At 38.8% G+C, this 15,412-nt stretch overlaps 1 protein-coding gene across 1 annotated transcript; it reads left to right on the forward strand.

Annotated features, from left to right (window-relative positions):
* The first annotated feature begins 9,610 nt into the window (after window positions 1–9,610).
* On the forward strand, window positions 9,611–14,013 carry LOC134823777 (uncharacterized). The gene is made up of 11 exons (XM_063835337.1): window positions 9,611–9,803; window positions 9,979–10,040; window positions 10,601–10,695; window positions 10,977–11,075; window positions 11,237–11,336; window positions 11,524–11,607; window positions 11,847–12,014; window positions 12,312–12,395; window positions 12,735–12,830; window positions 13,433–13,497; window positions 13,713–14,013. The coding sequence occupies exons 1-11, from the start codon at window positions 9,622–9,624 to the stop codon at window positions 13,725–13,727; spliced, it is 1,050 nt and encodes a 349-aa protein (XP_063691407.1). The 5' UTR covers window positions 9,611–9,621; the 3' UTR covers window positions 13,728–14,013.
* The last annotated feature ends 1,399 nt before the right edge of the window (window positions 14,014–15,412 follow it).

Raw genomic sequence — 15,412 nt, forward strand, 5'->3', positions numbered from 1 at the left:
GCTAAAAGTCTTATTGAAAACTCTGATGTCATTAAATTACTTGGTTTTCACATCACTCTTTCCCAGAAAGCTCTCCCTAAAGTCACTGTGTCTAATATTCCCAGTCAGATATTCGAAACCATTGAACGCTCTGGTTTACCCGCTGAAGATTTCCGGTTACAGACTAAAAAAGCTCTTCTAGATATTATTCCCTTGAAAAATCCTGGACTTAAACACTTGCTAGATAATGAACATTTCTTTGAAATTGTGTACATAAATGTTGGACTAAGGTACACTACTGCTGGGATCAAGGTCTCTCCTCAGATTAGGAACCTATTGACAGGAGACGGCAAAATCTTCATTCTGAATAGTGCTTGTCCTGTTAAGGATAGATTCATCATCAAGCAGTGCTATAATTGTCAGAAGCTCCACCATATTTCCCAAAATTGTCCTGAGAAAGAAACTCTGGTTTGTATGTATTGCAGCGGTAGGCATAGAACATCAGACTGTCATTACAAGGAAGACCCTAGCAGACATAGATGTCGCAATTGCAGTCTGTCAAAAGATCCAAGAGTCTCATCTCACTGTAACACTCACCATTCCAGCTCAGAGCAGTGTCCCATCATGCAACAGGCATTGAATCGGTATAAACAAAACATCCTTACTTCAAAAAACTAGCTACAAACTCTAAGTCAGAATGTCAGAGTATGAACTTTGCCCTGTTCAATTGCAGATCCATATGCAATAAAACTGCTGGAGTCATGCAATTGCTTGAAGACTTTGATACTGATATTTGCTGTGCTACAGAAACTTGGCTGAGAAAAGATGACAATGCTAAGTTTTCTGAGATGAAAGAACTTGGATATTCCATTCATAGCCAGCCAAGAGCTGGGCGGGGAGGAGGTGTTGCTGTTCTATATAAGAAAAGTCTTAAAGTGACTCCTCAGAAGTGCAAGCGATTCAAAACGTTTGAGTCTTGTGAATGTACCTTCAAATCATCTTCTGGAGATATACTACGAATTGTTTCAATTTACCGTTCTGGCACCTCCACATCTCAGAGTGCTAACATCCCCCAATTTCTAACTGACTTTGAGCAACTCTTGGTTGATTTAGTAGACAAACCTGGAAAGCCCTTGATCATGGGTGATTTTAATATCCACATTGAAGACGAAAATGATTCAGTTGCACAAAGGTTTAATTCACTACTTAAGTCTTGTGGGTGGGTGCAACAAATTTCAGCTGCAACACACAGAGATGGGGGCATATTAGATCTTGTAATTACCAGGGATGGTTCTTTTACTCACGATTGCATTGAAGTTCTAGATCCTGTCATTACTGATTCTGGCACATCGTCTGACCACTACTTTGTTGCTTTTAATTGTAATGTATCTCCAGCACCCATAGGCACTCTAGAACCAATTACTTACAGAAACATTGCATGCATAGACCTAGATGCTTTTGTTGAGGACATTCTTAAGTCAAAACTATGTGACACTGATTGCTTCAATGACCTCGATAGTGCAGTTGATATCTATGAGTCTGAGTTGAGCAGTATTTTGGACAAGCATGCTAAAGAAAAAACTTTCATCCCAAGAAAAGATCATAACGCTGAATGGTGGTCTACACACTGTCAACAAGCAAAAGCAATGAGAAGAAAGATTGAGAGACTGTATCAAAAGAATCATGATTGCCCAGATTATAAACGACTGTACAGGAAAGCATCAGAGAGAGCATCCTCAGTCATTGTATCCACAAGAGATCACTTCTACAAAACAAGGTTACAAGATAGTGCAGGTGATGCTAAAAAGACTTATTCCATCGTTAATAAGTTGCTCAATAAAGAAAAAGTTAGTACTACTACACCTTCTTGCTCTTCAAATCTTGAGAGTGCTAACAACTTTGCACAGTTCTTTAAATCAAAGGTCGACAACATATACAACAACATTTATTTAGAACAACAATCCCTTGAAGATTCTCCTAACTCAGATGAATCTGTTCCTCTTTCTAATAGCCCAAAGATAGTACAATTCCGTCATGTGTCTGATGAGGAACTAGTAAGCATCATAAAGAATATGTCCAACAAATTCTGTGATCTTGACCCCATACCTACAAAGATTCTCATTAAGTGTCTCCCAGAACTCCTTCCTCTGATCTCATTTATAGTCAATGAATCATTAGTTAAAGGTGAGTTTCCTATAAAACTTAAGGAGGCTCTCATTCGTCCAAGTTTGAAGAAACGTGGCCTTGACGGTGAATCTCTATCTAACTATAGGCCTATTAGCAATCTCTCATTCTTGTCAAAAATCATTGAGAAGTGTGTATCTATACAGCTCACCAGTTATCTTGAGGATAACAACTTGCTTTCTAAAGTTCAGTCCGGCTATAGGAAGTTTCATAGCTGTGAAACTGCAACAACCAGAATCCATAACGACATCTTGATAACTATTGACAAGAAAACTAAAGTTGTTCTTTTACTTCTAGATTTGAGTGCTGCCTTTGATACTGTCAATCACCCAAGATTAATCAAGAAGCTAAGATCTGCTTATGGCATTACAGGCATTGCTCTTACATGGATCAGGTCCTACTTGGCTAACCGTTCATTTTGTGTCAAAGTCCAGGATTCGTCTTCCTCATCAACTGTTCTTGAGATAGGTGTGCCACAAGGTTCAATCCTTGGCCCCCTGCTATTCATATTGTACACCAAAGATCTTGAGAACATTGCAAGTATGCATGGGTGCTGTATTCATTTGTATGCTGATGACACCCAGCTGTATTTCACTCTTGATTCCGATGACCCATCACAGCTAGAGCACAATATGGAACACTGTATGTCTGATATCAAGAAATGGATGACAAAGAATTTCCTTCAACTGAATTCTTCTAAGACTGAAGTCATCGTTATATCCTCTAAATTTGACTCAACAAATATTCCAGCCTCTCTACAGATTGTTAAGGATCAAGAGCCACATGTTGTTAGTGGAACTGTGAAGAGTCTTGGGCTGTATTTGGACAGTTATCTTTCAATGAGTGATCAGATTACGTCAGTGGTTCAAGCATGTAATATTCAGATCAGAAATTTGTGGTTTATTGCATCAAAACTGTCTTTTAACCTTAAGATTCAGCTTGTTCATGCTCTAGTACTCTCTAGAATTGATTATTGCAATAGCGTATATTTTGGACTGAGCTCTTATGATTTAAGTCGTTTACAGAAGGTGCAAAATTCTGCTGTAAGATTTATTTTCGGGAGAGGAAGAAAGGCACACACTACTCCACTACTTAAGAAAGTTCATTTTCTACCAGTTAGATTTAGAATAGATTTTAAGATTGCCCTACTTGCCTACAAGTGTTTAAATAATATAGCTCCTCCTTACTTAAAAGAGTTGATATCTCCTAGGCAGCAAAGTTTTAAAAATGTACGTCTTGATAATGATTATTTTTACCTTAGTTTTCCGCCCTCTCCTAACTATGTAAACACAGAGAAAGCTTTTAGTCACTGTGCAGTTAAAGTATTTAATTCCTTGCCATACGACATAAGATCAGCTGAGTCAGTTACATCTTTCAAGACCAAACTTAAAACATACTTCTTTTCTCTAGCATTTGATTGATTTTGCATTTACATAGGTAAAATGAACTTGTCATGTCTAATTTTCAATTAAACTAAGCTCAGTTAATGTAAGAGCCGCTTTAGAAAGCACTGGAGTTTATCTCCAGGATTAAATTATATCGAGTTATATGATTTAGCTATAAGGCGGTTTATAAAAGTTGTAATTATTATTAATTATTATGACTGAGTTATGAATATCAAAATAAGGTAGGTGGTCGTTTCGAAGTAAGAATCCTGCAGCTGCACTGAATTAACAGCAGTAAGCGTAGTACATTCCATGAAAAGTTAGTTGCTGAGAACAGGACTTGAACCAGTGGCGTAACGAAGGGCCCTGCTGACCCTGCTGTGCAGGGGGGCGCTGTCTTATGGGGGGGGGGGGGGGGGGCGCCAAATCGTCATTTGAATGTGGGACAATTTTGAAAAAATTTTGAATTACCGGCGTATCCTCTTATATTGCCTAATTTGTTCAATTTTAGGGAGGGGCACCAAAAGGAGAGGGGGCGCCAACAGGGGGGCACCTTTTCGGCAGGGGGGCGCCAACAGGCGACGTTATGCCACTGACTTGAATCCACAATCTCCCAATGAACGCTTGGATGCTTTAAGTTATCTCGGCCCCACTCAGTCCCAACAATTCACTTATTTGTACTACTAAATTATTTACAAGGAAATATTCAAAAATATTCATATTTACCCTTCTGTACTGAAGGGGACCCTTGGCAGGGTCACTCATTTAACCCTCGCATATGGTTTCCAAACATTCGGCTGAGCAGACCGAGAGGCTGCATAGACCCGACAGAGTCCTTAGCTGAGTGTCACTGTCGCTCACCTCAGGGACTAATCATGCACCAGCGGGGAGTCTAACCACTAATCTTTCGATAGTGAAATCTGAATACCGCCCCTACACCAAAGGAATGTTAATGCATGAAAATGACTGAACCGAATATCCCCAGGCCAATTTTTTAGCCACTGCAGCACCACAACTGATGCAACATGTGTGTTTTTACCAATGTTTCACCTAAAAACCTGCCCTAAGGGATCGTTCACACATGATGTCAGCAGCCTGGGGGGATACGAAACTACGGACTCCGTCGTATACTGAAGGGGACCCTTTTACACTCATTTAACCCTCACACATGGTTTCCATTCGGCTGATCAGACCGGGAAGCTGCATAGACCCGATAGAGTCCTTAGCTGAGCGTCAATGACGCTCACCTCAGGGACTAATGATGCACCAGCGGGGAACCGAACCAATAGCCTTTCGATCGTGAAATCTAACTCCCGCCCCTACACCACCAAAGACCTGCAATTTAATCTTTCAAAATTCCGTTGGGTGCACATACCCAACAGAGTCTTTAGCTGAAAATATCTCAGATCGATTTTGGGCGTTTTCGACCACTTGTAGTTGAAATTCTTAAATATTAGATATCCTAATTTATAACTTTTAATCAGAGTGAATTAATAATTGATATTTGATAATTTATTTATTTGATAGTTTAGTCTGATATTGATATTAATATTGATTATATTGATATTTTTATTATTGAATGAAGCTAACTCCAGACATAAATAATACTACTTCTATTAACAAAGGGACTTGGAGTATAAACGACCAATTTTGCATAATTGTCTATCTAACCAAGAATTCAGGAGGCAAGGGTGGGTGCGTAAACTTTATGGTCTGCACTCTCAGATCCTGTATCACCCTGGATTCATTTCGACGTATTTTTGGTAAAAGTATATATACTTTCTGGTCACTCTCTTGCTACTCCAAGTCCCCTTTAGAAGATATATGGTCTAAAGTTTGCGCTAGTTATATTTATAAAATATGTTTTTGTCTGCTTTAACTGATACTAAATAAAATTGTTGTTTTCTTGAAAAAATTGTTGTTTTCTTGAGTTTTATTTATGCTATTATGAAAAATATATCAAAACCTCAGGAAACAACAATAGATGGCAGATTGAGCAGCGATGCTTGAAATTTGTGCAAATATTGTTTGATTTGCATTTATCAAGAAAACGACACCGTAGAATCGTTTGTCGTCATGCAGTAACTTCAGTAAGCTACTAACTCACTAATGTGCAAATCTGAGAAATTTTGAGTAAGCGCTCGATTTTTGAATTAGGATATATGATGGAGCGAATGTGCGCGGCGCGCCTCTGATTTTCGCTTTTATGTATTTTCAGCGTGGCTGTTAAGTTTATTATATTTAAATGAAACTTTAATTGAAAACTTTAATTGAAAACTTTAATTGAAAACTTTAATTGAAAACTTCGGTTGAAAACTTGAATTAAAAACTTTAAATGAACTTTGATTCTTATCTCGATGTCAAACCTTCGCCGCTTGGTGAGGCACAAAGGTGCAGTTTGCCGATCTACCTAAGGTTGCGAGAAGAATTATTTGATGCGCGGCGCGACCCAGTAGTGCATCGCGCTACAAAATGAACTTTAATCTAATATTGAATTTTGATTATAAAAGATTTTAAAAATATATCTAATGTTCAAAATGTAAAAAATGCATTATTAAAAATTGTTTAAATTGAAAAATATAAAGGAAAAAATGTTTACACCACATACATAAACTTAAAACAGAAAACATGTGTTTAAATATGTATTTCAATCTTTCAAAAATTCATGTAGATTTGTTACATCAAAAACTGGTACTGAACAAAATTAAGGAAGAAAAAAAATTGAGCCGCGCATTTAAAGACGTTTTACCTCGAACTATAAAAATCGAACGCTTTGACAACATTTGTCGAATTTCTTCAAAATTGACTTAGCAGATTTATTACTTTACTTCATGGTGAAAAAACACCATTTGCTAATATAAAAAGTGGTGCTTTGTTGTTCAATGCCCCTTGAGCGACATTTGCATGTATTTGGACTAATTTCTTACTTTCATATGTATTGGTGGATGATGTTTGGTTGGATGACGGACGTCGGCCAAACAGCTACAGCTTTGAAGTAAGACTATAAATTGTGTGTAGCTAAATGAAATTGCACAAGCTTGGAATGCGGTTCTCATAAGGAAATTAGCTCCTTTGGCTACAAAATAGCACGTATGGTTTTGAACATATATAATATGTTTTTTGATATTATATATCAATTAATCGCTGTTTCCTGACTTTCTACACTCAACAAAAATGTGTTTCTCCTATATCAGGCACAACAATATTATGTCCTGAAACCATGCACTAGTGTTTCTATGTTTAGTAGGGTTTCCGGTCATTTATATATGTACAAAATTGTTCGTCTTGTAACCACCAGTATTATTATTTTTTCTATTATATAGCGTTTTTGACATTTTGGAGATATTTGTGATGATGTTATGTCATAATTTTGTACATTACTTTACCAGCGCCAGATTATTATTAAATCTAAAATAGCTAATAATTTATTAAATTATTAACAGGCCCCTTAACGTGGGCAATAATATACGCTTTTTAAATTATATAAACAAATTGAAGTCTATTTTTCCAATGTTGTTAAGTGTCTCTTTAGATCTGTTTTGGTCTTTTCGTGGGAGTTCCCACATTTGTTGGTTGAGAATGCTCAACATAACATACATGATGCTTGACTGCTTTATTGACCCGGACAGGCACCGGGGGCAGACATCCCAACACCAGTGCGTTGGGACATAGTGTTGGTCTGCTTCAGGACGTGTTAGATCCTAGAGAAGCCGCCATCCCCTCTACTGCTTTAGCTCAGCGGCAGCATGAGCCCTGGTTTCCTGCCACATTGGTACCTCTGAAAGTACAGAAAAGTGGTGGATTTCGGGGTCCAGGATACTCCCTCTTTGTTCTTTATGGTGGTAATATTTCTCTGAGATGTTTGCAGAGTCTTTATTTCATGATCTTTCTAGTCGGATAAATCCTGGAGAGCATCATTTTGTCCCCAAAGAAATTCGACTCTCCTTATGAATGCTTTTTGTGTGCTGCTTTTTGTTAACACTTCATCTAGATAGGAATGTGACTCTGCCCCACCCAGCTCTTCTTTCAGTTGCAGGTAACTGGTGTCTTGCACCTCCAGACACAATAGGAGCTGGTGTACAGGAGAATCAATGAAGCTGTTACAGAAACGACAGGCCTCACCACTGCCAGAAAAAATATGACATGCTGAGTCCTTCTCTTCACATGTATTTGCAGAATTATTAAATGTTTTCCCCAGCAAGTCATTCCTGACTACTGTTTGGGCAGATTTTAAGATGGGTTATTAACTGGTTTGCCCTCAGCTCAACCGACTTTTTACTTTACTTTTACTTTATCAGATGTGATGCTGCTGCACATTGGCTAAATGGATTGGCCTGGGGACATTTGGTTCAGTAATTTTCATGCTTAAACACTCCTTTTTTGACAAAACACATATATGCTGAAATAAATACACACTTATTTTAGGCTTGGTGGTGTATGGGCAGGATTTGAGTTTCCAAATCGTCGTTTGAATGTGGGACAATTTTGAAAACTTAACTTAAGTACTAGCAAAACTGCGCGTTTTGCTCTAGATACACACACTTTTTTAGAGATTTTACCGGTGTATCCTCTTAAATCGCCTTGTTCAATTTTAAGGAGGGGCACCAAAAGGGGAGGGGGCGCCAATAGGGGGGCGCTTTTTTCGGCTGGGGCGCCAACAGGCAACGTTACGCCACTGCAAGCGACCCTGCTAAAAGATCTAGAATCTTGTAAGGGTCCCCTTCAGTCAGTACAGAAGGGTAAATATGAATATTTCGAATATATATGGCTGGTGATATCGAAATGGAAATGGGGGAGGGGTGGACAATGAAAGGAGACAGTTGCCCTAGGGATAAGGGATGAAAGGGGTAAAATAAAGGAGGGTGGAGGTGACTTGAGCCCTGGGATGGAAAATAGACTGTACAGAAGCCAGGAGTTCTCTCTTTCTCTTTATCTTTTAAAGGGGACCCTTACAAGATTCTAGATCTTTAATAGGGTCACTCATTTAACCCTTGCATGTGGTTTCTCATACACTAAGGAGGCTGCATAGACCCGACGGAGTCCTTAGCTGAGCGTCAATGACGCTCACCTCAGGGACTAATGATGCACCAGCAGGAGGAGTTAGGTGACTCCTAAGTCATCCAGGTGTTTGGGTTCAATGAAGCGTTTGGTGCAGTTTACATAATAATCCCTCAGGGACTAATGATACACCAACATCCCTGAGATGAGCGTCATTGACAGACATATGTTCGTAGATGCAGTATTTGACCTGTGATGAGTTCAACTGCCGGTCTGCATTTCATTCCGTTGATGAGGGTAGAGCTGAGGTTTTTAAAAAATGGTCTCATGTTTGTTGTGTACAGCAATAATATCATGATCTTATTTAAATTTTATCTGGAGATTTGATCAGCCAATAACCACTACAAAGCAATTGTATCAATTGTACATACAAATTTAGATGAACTGTCTAATATGGTTCTGTGTGCAGATTTTGATATGCCGGGTTTACTTTGTATTTTCACGAAGGAATTCTTCACCAAACTAATAATTTTATGCTGGAATGGAATCCGTTCTGTAAAAGTGTAAAGGTTTCTTTATATTTCAGAAACAGCTTTTATTTCCTAACAGCCACTGCTTCCGTCCCAGCCTTCAGCCTTGATATTTTAATTACATCATATTTGATCGAGATTGTTAGGAAAGTTTATTATCAAGAGTATCAAACCCTGATTTTGTTGCTGGTATTACTCTTCTCATCATATTGATATAAAAATTGTTAATAAATTGTTTATTATAGTAGTAATAACTAATATGGTTCTGTGTGCAGATTTTGATATGCCGGGTTTACTTTGTATTTTCACGAAGGAATTCTTCACCAAACTAATAATTTTATGCTGGAATGGAATCCGTTCTGTAAAGGTTTCTTTCTATTTCAGAAACAGCTTTTATTACCTAACAGCCACAGTAATATGGTGTGTTTCACTGCGTTGTCATACTGGGTTTTGCATTGTTTTTTTTGAAACCTTCATCAAGTAGATATATAGCATTGTAGGTCAATATTTTGGTTGATTTTCCTTTTCGTATAATGTACTGCATAATGTATCTACTGCTAACTGCAAATAATTCTGTTATCTCGACTTACTTATTTGTAGGAAACATGTTCGAAAGGGAAACGTCGGTTACCAAGATTCAAAATGATGACAAGAAGAGGAACATGTTGAAGTACCTTAATATTTTTTTGCTAACCGAAGTGAAGGATAAGCTGGACTTTCTCCACATGTTAGTAGATGTGTAACGATCACGTTTTGAGAGCTAACAACCATAGCGCAGCTGCCAAGACAATTTTTACTGATACATAAATTATATGATGAGCTGAAACTACACTATCAGCCTTGCAGAATAAGAATAATAGCCTACAATGATTAGAAGATATTTCAACTGTTCATATTTTCAGAAAGACGTTCACACCTACGAACATTGACAAGTTGGTAAAAAGCCTGCAGTGCGATCTAGATTGTAAGTATCCTCTGTTAGCCTCTCCTCCACACTTCTTTTTATTTGTTCATAAATTGGAAGCATTGTCATGGATTCTTTGAACAAGTGGTTGCGCAAAACGGTAGTTTAAAGGGCTTGGGTTGTGGTCTGGGTTAATGTTGTGTAACGGTAAGGGTTAGAGTCGGGGATCGAGCTATCATAGCTCGGAGCTAGGCCAGGTTTAGGTGTAAGACAACGTTTGAGATTTAAAACCAGGGGGCCAACGATCGTGAGGTGAAATGTCGAGGGGTGAAAACCCGTTTAATTCCATGTGATGGATTGTTTAAAAAAGTGGTCGAAAGGACGATTTAAAAGACCGTACTTGATCGTTGAAAGTTAATGATTCTCCTCTAAGACGTGTAGATATATGTAGATACGTTTTAAGTCATTAATATACCAGGAGAGAAAATCCGCATCTTATTGATGAACTATGCTTCCTTTCGACCACTCTTTTATCGACCAATGAAGTCACGTATGGGTAAGGTACTATGTGATCACTGATCAGGTATCTACTCCACTTACTCATTCGGCTGTAATTACAGTGCACATTGATGAGAAAAAAGACAAGACTTCGGCAAATAGGAAGTTGCTAATATCTACAATCTGTGAGCTGATCACCGCCCTCAAAAAGATAAAGGTAAGTAATTATACTTGATGTCACAGATCTTCCGAAATAAGGTCCTGGCAGTGGGATCAATTAGAACATCCGTAATCAGATTGAGCTGTACATGATAAGCAGGCATTTTGCTTTGTACAAGTTTAAACAAGTTTCCCGTTTTTTACTTTACTAGGTTCCAGTTGATAATTACCGACTGCAACATCACCTTAGTTCAGTCGGGTGGAATGTTTGCAGTGTTTATAATTGCCTATGCTTCAAAAACATGCTGTGGCATACAGTATAAACAATTTCCTGAACAGGGAGGTAGGAGTGGTGATGGACAGAGTGGAAGTCTGACAAAGTTAGACGAAGACATCAAGAAAGTTTTTTGGAACTTCTTTACAGCTAAAGACGACAAGGTTTGAATATAGTTCTTCAACTTAACAGTTAATATTCTCACTGATTGAACATAAATTGATCATTCCCCCCTGAGTCCTGATAGGTATTGATTATGAATCGCTTTCACGTGGTGTATTAGATATTACATTAGCTATTAATTTTACCTACCATTGACCTTTAGCAACCCGGAGAAGACAGTGTTGATGGAGGAGAACAATTGGCAACAACTGTTAACGAGGCTCCGATCAGGGTCTCTAATATTTTCGAGAGATGCGACATAGGTATACATATTGTTACATTATAATTATACCATAGTGAAGCTCACTCATATCACTGTATGAGAATTTCGCTGTAACTCATGACCGACGATAAATTTGCCCTACCTTCTCTGATCGTCTGTATCAGTATAGCCTATCTTGGGCTTTAAAATGAATTGCTGCATTATGGTTAATCGTAGGCGATTCCCAGGTGCTATTCAGAGAGTGATAAAGAAGATGCCCCCGGTTCCCGTCACGAAACCTGGATCATTGACAGCCCCCGAGAGTGAACAGAGTGAGTTATAGCTATTTTAAAAGTCATCCGGATGGGTCACTAGGCGCTACCTGTGCTGAATATGCTAATATTTGTTTAGTCATTTTTTGTACTATCTACTGATCGTAGAAACAGTTTTGTGTCATCGTCAGAGCGGACTCCCAGTTTGAAATTTTATGGGTTTACAATACGATTCTTCAAGTAGGAACATCCTGCAATAAACTTCGTTTTCATACACTAATCCGCTGTGACGTTTCCAGGTGCTGTTCAGAGAATAGCTTTGGCCATCCGGAGCGAGCCCCGGGCCCCCGTCGCAAAACCCCCCGTTCAACCGGACACCACACCAGCAGCCGGGCCTGCGCCTCCAACCGGCAAGGTCCGAAAAGACCACATATCCAGACTTCAGAAAGAGTCCGAGAGTCGCCTGAGTGAGTTACAGCTATTTCTAAACATCATTTAGAATTATCGCCTGTAATATGGATGGGTCACCACTCACCAGGCGCAGGAAGAATTCATCTTTGGTCAATTAAAGTTGATACTTTCATCTTTGACCATTTTTTTGTACGATCTTTGTGACGAGTAAAAATTGGAAACCGCATTATTTAATCAGACTTTTGTGTGATAACTGACGCGTTCGCCATAATACAAAACTCCCTAACCTTAAGGCGTAAGGTTTCCCTCTGTGCAACGTCGAAAATAACTTAGTCACGCCTTTATCATTTCAGAGAGACGACATCTTCACCCCAAGGGCCTCCGAGATACTTCGGCGACAATGGTTGAGGAGGCTTTGAAGATCAATCCGGTGATAGGTAATAATTCAAGTGCAACATATCGTTTTTAAACTTTCGGACATTAATTTTTCTTTAAGTCGAAGATTGCATCGCCGTTTCCACACAAAGGTAGCTGGTTTGACGCACATCAAGTCTATTTTAAGCGATATAATACCCATTCACGGTCGAAATGGGGGTTAGTAGATATGCAATCGAAACCACTACAGTTTTAGGTCACTATAAGTCACGTTTCACTTGGTATGTGTATATAACTCAGTTCTAAAGTTAAAACTAACCCACTTCTGCAGGTTATCTCAGAAATCCATCTCTTTACTTTTAGCAAATTTCATGTCTGTTTGAACCTCAGTCTTTTATCAGGAGCCGTGGCCGAACAGGCGAGACAGATCCTCCAGGAGGATAGATGGGATGTGTTCGGCAAGAGTATTGCCCAGCTGTCGGCTGTCGCATATCAAGGTAACTTATTTATAGGTATTCGATCAAACAGTCCCGGAAAAAATTGGCTCACCGGCGCGGCCCAGCCAAAATATTTGCTACTCTTTTTTTGCAACAAAAATCCTTGATCACGTCCAAATACTAGGGTCTCCCCAACAAAATCTTGCACCGGTCGAAAGCCGCGAGATTTAACTACCTAGACAAAACAATCTGCCACAATCTGCTTTCCAATCCAATAAGTTTGCACAGGAAAAAAACTGAATTCGTTTTGTTGGTATGATGTGTGGTCAAAGCAACCTGTCTCCATATAATACTATCCGTACAACAACAAGAAATGTAGGATCATTGAATCTTTGGCGACTAATGTGGGGGGGCCGGGGGGGGGGGGGGGGGGGTAAACCCTATTTTGACTCATTTTGCCTCATTTTTCCCTTTTTTGGCTGCCCGAATGAGGTAAAATAAAGTAAATTTCGGCAAAAACAATTGTCTCTAAAAAGGCTCAGAAAACTAGATTCATTTACCTCACTTTACCTCATTTTACCTCATCCCAATTTTGGCTGCCCGAATGAGGTAAAATGAAATTGACCCCCCCCCCCCCCCACTAATGTTTAGAACTCTTTCAGACGAACTGGAGCTCATGGAGCACGCAGGAAAGATCCTACTCAAGATCGCGGCAGACGCGAAGACAGTAAGTAAGATTCAGTCTCCTCCTCATTACTCGAATTTGTTGGGTCAGTTATTTAATGAAAAATTTTTACCGTTAAATTGTGTGGCTGTGTTGTCTGTGACATCGTTTCCAAGTGGGGAACATGGTTTATTTTTAATTAATTTTATCATAAGAACAGGTCCAGCTTTATTATTAATTGTATATTATGCAGAGTCTGTGAAAACTGTTCATTTCAGGCTGGAACTGATTGAAAAGCCTCCTTCGGAGCTCTTCGGACGCAGCTTGTCCCTCGACGATTCTCCTAACCATCTTGTGGATTCTGGGGAGAGGACAAGGACAAGATTGCATTATTATTTTAATTATGTCAACCCGATTGAGATCCAGAGATAAGTTATGGCTTCCCATCTTAGACCACAACTCAGCTCTTTATCTGCATAAAAGAAACACCACCCGCCAGATTAAATTCACTTAAATTCCATCATTTGTATTAGGTCAATGAAACTGCATACATAACAAGCTTAGACATTTCCTCGAATACACCTGGAAAAAAATGGATGTATACTTTTGGAAGTACATAGAATCTCCTGGGAGACCCTATAAAAAATCTTCGCATTTTTCTATTGGCGTTTTTATAAAACCTGATAAATAGAGCTCCTGATCAACGATACTCATCGTTTTAGCATCCAATCCTTTCAGAATGGTAAGAATTTGAGTTTTAGAGTTGCTTTTAAAGGGTTCTAAAACTTAACTCACTTCAAATTTAAGCAAATATATGGCCTGATATGTGCTCAGTATTTTGTTACACGTGTATTTGTATTTGTAACACGTGTATTTTTAAGAATTGGTAATTTAACACTTGTAATTATTTTTGTAATACGTGCATGTATTGTTTTGACTAACACGTGTACTTTTCTAGAACGTGTTTTTTAAATGTCCTCCGCAAGTGACAAGCAGTCCACACGGCCAATGTTGCGTGAACTGCTGTCTGCTACGGTGATCTTATTCACACAAAAGGAATAAACTAAGAATAATGTTCATTTATTTATCATACTGTGCTATGTTTTCACGTATTTGATTTAATATCTTTATCTGCCTAAAAGAATTGTGTTATCATTAAGTCATCAAGCTTCGTAAACTCGACATTTTCAATAGCTGTGGGCTAAACAAGTTTTCGCCATATTTCAGTCACCGTTAATCTTGTTATCATTATATCTGGTGGTTTTTTAACCGAACCAATGCATCATATTCCAGTCCCGCCAAATTGTGACAAATACTGGCAAATTTTTAAAAATTTTCTAATTTGCCGCAGACGCGATTACTGAAACCTTATGAAAGCTTTCGGCGCGGCTGACATTGTCATGCTTTCAGGCGCGCGACGTTTCAGGCGCGCGACGTTTCAGGCGCGCTACGTTTCAATTTCACTCGTAGGTGGGCACACCAGTGTTACTCTATCTCCCAAAAACAACCTTCTCCTGGTCAGCCATGTCCCTCATCCTGCACTTGACCCCCGCAGAGGTCACAAGCCTTGTTTCATCTCCTTATATGGTAATCGCGTGTTGCTACACTTATTCTTGTTTGGTTAAAATTTTACGAAGGCACTTTTAATTTTAATTTGAGATTGAACATAATTTCATACCTGATTTCAACCTGGAGTGTAGAATTGGGTTTTATTCAAATTAAAATTATATTTTGATGGTAATTTTTATATTTCACTGTTAAAAAATGAATCGTGTTTAATAATACACTTACTGTGACCAAGTGGAAACCAACAATAGTTCAATCTTGCTACTGCAGATTTGACCAATCTACCAAAAAATAAGCAATTTTGCGGTGAAACAACTGCCAATTAGGACCGTAGTGTGGCAAGCCGTAAATAAATGGGAAAAGCGAGCAACCGATTTCATTCTCGGACAGGCTGCGCGCCGCCCAGTTACTC

Source organism: Bolinopsis microptera, chromosome 11 (assembly GCF_026151205.1).
Source record: "Bolinopsis microptera isolate Bmic1 chromosome 11, MBARI_Bmic_1.0, whole genome shotgun sequence".
NCBI classification, from domain to species: Eukaryota; Metazoa; Ctenophora; class Tentaculata; order Lobata; family Bolinopsidae; genus Bolinopsis; species Bolinopsis microptera.